We start from the raw sequence: 7,505 nt of genomic DNA, 5'->3' as shown, positions 1-7,505 counted from the left end.
AGGGGTCAAGGTCCTTCCTTCAGGACTGAGTCTCAGAGAGCAGTCCTGGCTGATGGGATGGCCTGGGGGAGGGCCACCCACTGCCCCCTGGCGGATGGCCCAGCAGGGGCCCTTTAAGCCGGCCCAGGGGCAAGTTCATTCACCCCGGGGCCCCTGCTGACTCACGCTTATGAAAGTGATTTTCCTGGCCCCGCCCACCTCCCGGACCGCCTCCTCCCGCCCCCTCCCGCCCGGTGAAATACCCTCGCTTCCCCCTGGCCTCACACAGCCTCTGGGAGCCCAGAGTGGTAATGGGCCTGCTGCTTCTTGGGTGAACACCGTGAGCCCAGCCCTCCAAGTGTCTGTCCAGGCCGGCCTCCCCCGTTCCCCTCCACCCACTACCGTCAGGTGAGTGGCCTGGGCGAGGCTTGGGGTGGACCGTCCTGGTGCAGGGGGCAGGGGTGGCCAGCCTCAAGGGAGCCAGGCAGAGTCCCAGGCAGAGTTCCCAAGGGGCCCAGAGCAGAGGCCCAGTGTGATTCTGCCCCCCAGGGGGCCCTCCTGGCTCCTCCTGGCCATGCCCATGGCCAGGTACCTGGCCCCCAGCCCAACAGCTGCCAGCTGCCAGGGTCCCAGCCCACTCCTGCCATCCCAGCCCATCACTGCTCTTGGCAAGAAAGAGGCGTGGCCAGCTGGGCTCCCTGCCGAGTCCGGGCCAGGCGAGGTGCAGCCCTGGGGTCCCCACCTCTGCGGGTCAGGTGGGGTAGAGCCGTGGGAGTCCCAGGGACTTGGCTTCTCACTGAGGTGACGCGCGGGAGAGGGGATGGGCCCAAGAGAGGCGTTCCGCTGGCGGGGTGAGGGCTCTGGTAACTGAGCACAGGTAGCACTTGGGGGACAGTGTACCTCCTCATCCTCACCCCCAGGATCTCATGTCACTTGATCTTGATGTCACTATTACCTGCGGCTTTGCTGAAGAGGGGGCTCGTCCTCACTTGGACAGGCGTCAAGGGGCAGAACTAGACGTGTGTGTGGGCATTCCTGGTGACCTGGGCAGCCCACCTCCTCCCGCCTCAGTTCCTTGCTCTGTGGGGTGGGGCTGAGGAAACCCAGCTCGCGGGTGTTGTCAAAGTCAAAGGGGCCAAGGGCCACCAGAGGACCCCCAAAATGCAGCCACACCGGGTCCCAGAGTCCCGTACCCTGGGCAGTCCTCCTTGCCTCAGAGGCACCAGCACTGCAAACAGAAACATGGTTTGAAGGCACAACTGTTTCCATTTCTCTTATACCTATTTGCTTTTTGTGAAATTTAAATAATCAACTTTTAGTGTTCACTTTTTCCATCCAAATCTGCCATCTTTAGTCAGAGGGACAAGGATAGTATTAAAAATGGATTCTTCCAATTCCACAACCAGGCAGCACAAAAGGGGCTGGGACAGTTGACACCTGAAGGTCCTTTGTCAGCCTGCAGCACGCAGCTGTGCAAGGGTGTGAGTGAGGGCTTTGCACCGCTCCGGACTTTGGGACATCCTGTATCACTCTGAACAGGAAGTGACCTCTGGGTCCAGCCCCTGGGTGGTGACCTCATGTGTGTGGCATCTAGAAGCTTCTGTTCAGGGCCTGCCAGTTCTGGGAGGGAACTCTGAACAAGGAGTCAAAACCCTGGCAGTAATCAGCGCCTCTGCCCCTGCGAAGGGAGAGGAGGGAAGCAGTTCCGCGCTGTCCAGGAAGCAGTTCCGCTCTCCTCCGTGAATGGGGACTCCTGCCAGCGCCCGCCTGCGGAGCACAGAATCCCAAAGAAGTGGGGGGTGGGCTGGGGGCACAGGCTGGCGCATGCATCTGGGGGCTCCGAAGCCCTGGAGGAGCGGCTTCTGCCGCGGTGCCGAGCCCCACTGCACACCTGCGCGATGGGTTAATAACAGTGCTATCGGTCCCATGAGCAGGATGTGGAAAAGGGGAAATGCGTGGAACGCCAAATGCCCACTTCCCTCACCCAGCGTGGCTTAGCCTCGTGGGCCTCTGGACGGCAGGGGTCTGGGCAGGCTGGGTGAGGCTGAGGCTGCAGCCGCTGCCCACTGGTCTGGGGGACTTGGGGCAGATGGTCTGAAGCCCCTGGGGCCCTGCAGCTCTCAGAACTGCTGGGGTCCTGTGAGTGGACACAGGACCAGCAGGGGGCGCTGCTGCTCCAGCGACCCACCTTCTCCAGCCACACTACTCCAGGGCCCTGGTTCTCACTGGGTCCCTGCAGCAGGCGGTAAGCTCCAGTGCACGCCTACCCAGGGCCTAAGCAGGCGCTCCGGTACCTTATCCTGCCGTTCCTCCAGGGCCCTGAGGCAGGGACTCTGGATCCTATTTTACAGATGGGAGACTGGGGCTCAGCAACGTCTCGGACAGGCTCCCTGTCACCAGCTAGGAAGCAACTCCCCAAAGCTGGTGACTCCGCATCCCACTGGGCTACCTGAGAGCCTGGGAGGCCAGGTGGGGTGTTGGGGTGGCAGCACCGCAGGGCTGGGCCTCGGGACAGAGACACGAGGCTTCCGTGGCTGAGCGGGGAGAGTAGGTGGGCCTCGGAGAGAGGCAGCTGCGGGGTGGCCAGCCAGTGGACCAGGGCCTGTCCTGCACCTGTGGGTGAGGAGGGAGGGGAGAAGGGGAGTCGCCTCGTGAGGGGCCACCTCGTAGCTGAGAAGGGCCTGGACCCCCCGGCCTGACCACCAGGGGGCCCCTCCTCTCTGCCTGCAGGCCGGCTGCCAGCCTCCAGCGCCCCCTGCCCCAGCCATGAGCTCTTCAAGGGGGGACCACTTCAGCGCCAGCACCTTGGAGCCCCTCCCTGTCATCATCATTGGTGAGTGTCACCTCAGGCAGGGCGGGCACGCCCAGGGCCGCGGGTCTGACCTCCTGACTGTGGTTGTCTCGAAGCCACCAAGTGCGTGTGGCAAGCTGCGGGGCACCATATAGACCCCTCCCTGTGCCCTCCCTCTACGGGCGGCTGGGACCCACAGACCATGCAACTATGGGGGCGGCCGAAACCTGTGCTGGCCCCTGTGACGGCCTTGCGTCTGGCACTGTCCTAGGTGCCCACACAGGGACCCAGAGCCCTGGCACTTGGTTCCTATGACAGGGGATGGAGATGAGGTTGAAGTAGGGGGATGTCCCCAGGTTCCCGACAGCATTCTGCAATCGGCCGATTAGAAGAGGCCGGGAGAGACTGGGGCGGGGGGGGGGGAGGCTGGGCCTGATTCAAGCCCGGGGAAGATGCCAAGAGCATCCATTCAGATCAGAGGGCCCCACCTGGGGTCTGTGCCCCTCCTCAGGCCACCCCTGCAAGCTCACCCCCAGGGCGAGTAGCCGTCAGTGAGTGTGCTGTTCACTCCTGATTGACCAGACGGTTGCTGTACTTCTCGGCGACCTCAGCAGCTCACGCTTCTCACAGGTTCCCTGATTGTTCTTGGACTGGGTTTGAATCACAGCTTATCTACTTGTAAGCTGTGTAACCACAGGGAAGTTACCTACCCTCTCTGTGCCCCAAGTAGAAAATGAGAAAAGGGACGGCATTTCCGTCGCTAAAGTCAGTGCCCGGTGGCAGCAGCGTTCAAAGCTGTGGGTATAATACCTGGTACACGTCAGTGACTGCTCGGCTGCCCTCTCTGACCCACCCTGTCTCCACAGGCAACGGCCCCTCAGGCATCTGCTTGTCCTACCTGCTCTCAGGCCACATCCCCTACGTGAGACCAGATGCAGTCCACCCACACCCGCTGCTGCAGAGGAAGCTGGCCGAGGCTCCGGGGGTCTCCATCCTGGACCAGGTGGGCCAGGCTCGTGCGGCCAGGGCTGGGGGGGCACACGGTCTCAGGAGGACACCGCAGCTTTCCCAAGGAAAACCCAAGTGTATGTGTGGGGAAGCGAGACCAGCTGCAGACACGGTGTCCATCATGGCAGACAAGTCAGGGACATCTGCCAGACCCACAGAGGCCACGTGAGCTGTCTGACCACACACTAGACCGTGGCCCTCAAACAGGACATCTTGCTCCCCTGGGAATGCTCGGCAGTGTCTGTGACTAGCCTCGTTGTCACAGCGGGGTGAGGCCAGAGACGCTGTGACACGTTCTAATGCTCAGTTCAGCCACAGAGAACTAGGACCCACCCCATGTCCAGCTGGGTCCCACTCTCCCTCCCTCCCCCCTGCACCTGCCCCCTTCAGGGAGGCTGCCCTCCTCCACACCTCTCCAGGCAGCCTCCACCCTCCAGGCCTCTCCCACCCCAACTTGGAGTGGAGGACAGAAGTGTGACCCAGCTGAGCAGGGTCAAGGTGTTTCAAAGTGCCCTCTCCAGGACACTAGTCCGGTAGAACTAGCCGGGCCCAGAGGTGCACACCTGTAATTCCAACGACTTGGGAGGCTGAAGCAAGAGGCTCACAAGTTCCAGGCCAGCTTCTGCAACTTGGCAATACCCTCCCTCAAAAAATAAAAAGGGCTGGGGACGCAGCTTAGCGGTGGAGTGCCCCTGGGTTCAACCCCTGGAACTTCCAAATCGATCAGTCAATCAGTCACCAATTCCTTGATGTCATTCATGTGTAGAGAAGATGGTCTCACTCCAGGAAACCCGAGACACTGGGTTTGGCAATATTAACAGGCCACTGTCCACTGTGGGACTTTTCATTTAGGGGCAGCATCTCCCAGGATTACCTGACCGGGTCTCAGGGTAGGAACCCAGGACCAGGCAACTGCTCGAGTACCCCCTAAGATCCCCGCTCAGCCCGTGCTCCCGGGCCTTTGGCTCCTGGAGAAACCCTATAGTGAGAGTCCCCAACAGTCCCCGCCGCAGACGTCTCCATAAGACCACGTCCCCCAGCCTCAGGGAGGTGGCCCAGCCCAGTCCCACTTTCCTCCCGGCCTGAGGCTCTGGGGAGAGGCCCTGCCTTGCCCCAGCAACCCCCTGACTTGCACCCCTTCCCAGGACCTGGACTACCTCTCCGAAGGCCTCGAAGGCCGCTGCCAGAGTCCCGTGGCTCTGCTCTTCGATGCCCTCCTGCGCCCAGACACAGACTTTGGGGGCAACCTGGAATCCGTCCTCACCTGGAGGCAGGAGAAGCAGAGAGCCATCCCCCACGTGGTCCTGGGCCGGAACCTCCCCGGCGGGGCCTGGCATGTGAGTGGCCGGGGCGGGCTGAGCTGCTGCGGGTCTGGGGCCACTCCCTCCCTGTCCTCCCCACTTCTCGTCCCCTTCCCCCACATCCCTCTCCTCCTCCCCAGTGGGTCGGCCTGGCGAGGCCTGGGCCTAAAGACCTCTCTCCGCACAGTCCATGGAAGGCTCCATGGTGACCCTGAGCCAAGGCCAGTGGATGGGGCTTCCTGACCTGCAGGTCAAGGACTGGCTGCAGAAGAAGCGCAGGTAGGCAGCCCGCAGTGCCCGGGGAGGGGGGGGGACCCGAGGCCAGGAGCAGGGAAGGGGTGGCAGAGACCCCAAAAAGAGGAGTGGGTAGTGGGTCTGGGCTCCCCGACCCCCTGTGTCCTATGCCCTGATGGAAGACCCCCCGACCTGCCTCCCGACCCACGTCCCATGGCAGCCGGCCTCGAGGGTGCCCTGGCCCTGCCCTCACCTCTGCCCCTCCTCACCTAGCCCAGCCTGGAACCCCAGGTCAGCTGTAGGAGAGACTCTTCCTAAATGACAGCCTTTAAAGCATCACCACCCCACAGGCTGTTTAAATGGAGAACAGGGAACCCCAGTCCCACCCCTCCACCAGCACTGTCCCACCTGGGGTCTCTCCCCCCATCTGGTTTCCTGCTCCATCTTGACCACCACCACCCTCCCGCCACCCTGGCGCAGCAGGGGAATCATGGAACAAACACGTCCCACGGGGTGGGGTCCGCCCTGCAGGTGGGGCTGCCTCCTCTCCCCAGGCTGCGGGGGGGCATCTCCTGCCCAGCAGGCCTGGTGGCATGGACTCCACCCTGCAGGTTCAGGAGGACAGTAGTGAGGTGGAGTGAGCTTCAGGCTCACCTGCAGACACGCCCTTTAGGTCCCACTTTTGAAGTCAGCCTCGTGTGGAGAGAATTCCACAGGGAGGACTCAGTGGCGCAGCGCCCCTCACAAGGAGCCCGTGGAACACTTACGGGCACAGGGCCTTGTGCTTCAGGGTCAGAGTGAAGCCCTCAACCTGCTCGCCCCTCCCTAGTCGCACTGCCACATGGCCACCAACACACGGCCTGCCACGGAGCATTAACTCTGTCCAGTGTGCTGCCAAAGCCCCACTTAGAGTCACCTCGGACGGGTCTCTGTCACAGAGAAGAGGGCGAGAGGGAGCCACAGAAGTCAATCCCAGACTTCAAGTCTCAGGGGCAGCCAGGCGGGCTGGGCTGGCTCCGTGGCCTGGGGGGTGGTCAGTCCCTGCCACAATGGTGGCACTTAGCCATTCAGATCCAGGTTCAGATCATCCTCAGCCAGAGGTCCATGAGCTGGGTAGATGACGCCACCTAAAGCCAGGCAGCAGGTACACAAAGCCAGGGGCCATGCTTGCCCCACAGCCTCTGCTCCAGGAAAGGGGACAGACGAGGCTACAGGAGCAACGAAAGTGTAAAACTGCCCTGGCTCTGGTGGCCGCGGCTGTCCTCCAGAGGGGTGTGTAAGTCGCTTTTAAACTGAGACAGCCTCCCCAGGGGACCGCCCAGCTCACCCAGCACAGGCTGCACAGGTCCCAGCAGCCCCAGCAGAGCCCTCCCCGGAGCCCCTGCATCCAGGGGCAACCCGCTCCTGGCCGCCAGCTGTGCAGAGCCGCCTGCCTGCCCCTGCCGGGGTCGAAGCACATTTCCAGGGAACACTATCAACCCTTGGGGTCCTGACGGAGGCCAGCCGGTTGGCTCTAGGCTCTTGGTTTATCAGGGCCCCTGTCTCCTCGGCAACCCCATGAAGCAGGTCCTGTGGCTACGGTCACTCTTGTTTCACGAGAGGACACTGAGGCACAGGTGTTTCTGGCACACTAAGCAGCAGCAGAGCCAGCACCAGGACCCAGGCAGCTGGCTCTGGAGGCCCTAGCCCCACCAGGTGCCCCTGCAGCTCTGCTTCACAGAAGGGGACACTGAGGCTTCCCGAGGCTAAACCGCCCTGCCCAGCCCTATGGGGGCTGAGTGGCACAGCCGCTGCCCAGCTCCAGGGCCTGACACCACCATGCTGGTCACGCCCTGCCCACCCTGGACGGCAGTCCCTGCTCTGACACCTGCCCCCATGTCCTCCCACAGGGGTCTTCGCAACAGCCGAGCTACAGCTGGGGACATTGCCCGCTACTACAGGGACTATGTGGTCAAGAAGGGGCTGAGCCGCAACTTCATTTCTGGTGCTGTGGTCACGAATGTGCAGTGGGGGGCTCCTGAGCCCAGCGGCTCCGGGGCCCAGGGCCCGAGCCCCCTCTTCCAGGTGAGCGGCTTCCTGACCGCCAAGGACCAGAGCCGGCAGCCCTTCTCGCTGTGGACTCACAACTTGGTCCTGGCCACAGGCACGTTTGACAGCCCGGCCCGGCTGGGCATCCCCGGGGAGGCCCTGCC

The 7,505-nt window shown here is 62.8% G+C and overlaps 1 protein-coding gene across 1 annotated transcript in view; it reads left to right on the top strand.

The window, feature by feature from the left end:
• The first annotated feature begins 230 nt into the window (after positions 1-230).
• Osgin1 (oxidative stress induced growth inhibitor 1) overlaps positions 231-7,505 on the top strand; it is an 8,556-nt gene continuing 1,281 nt past the window's right edge. The window contains exons 1-6 of the mRNA XM_015496013.2: positions 231-387; positions 2,710-2,812; positions 3,637-3,773; positions 4,924-5,115; positions 5,267-5,358; positions 7,203-7,505. Of these exons, the coding sequence (XP_015351499.1) occupies positions 2,746-2,812; positions 3,637-3,773; positions 4,924-5,115; positions 5,267-5,358; positions 7,203-7,505 (791 nt within the window). The 5' untranslated portion in view covers positions 231-387; positions 2,710-2,745. The remainder of the gene's footprint in view (positions 388-2,709; positions 2,813-3,636; positions 3,774-4,923; positions 5,116-5,266; positions 5,359-7,202) is intronic.

The sequence above is a fragment of the Marmota marmota genome, unplaced genomic scaffold (genome assembly GCF_001458135.2).
Source record: "Marmota marmota marmota unplaced genomic scaffold, marMar, whole genome shotgun sequence".
NCBI classification, from domain to species: domain Eukaryota; kingdom Metazoa; phylum Chordata; class Mammalia; order Rodentia; family Sciuridae; genus Marmota; species Marmota marmota.
Note: the sequence above shows the minus strand (reverse complement) of the source record. Positions and strands in the feature narration are given on the sequence as shown.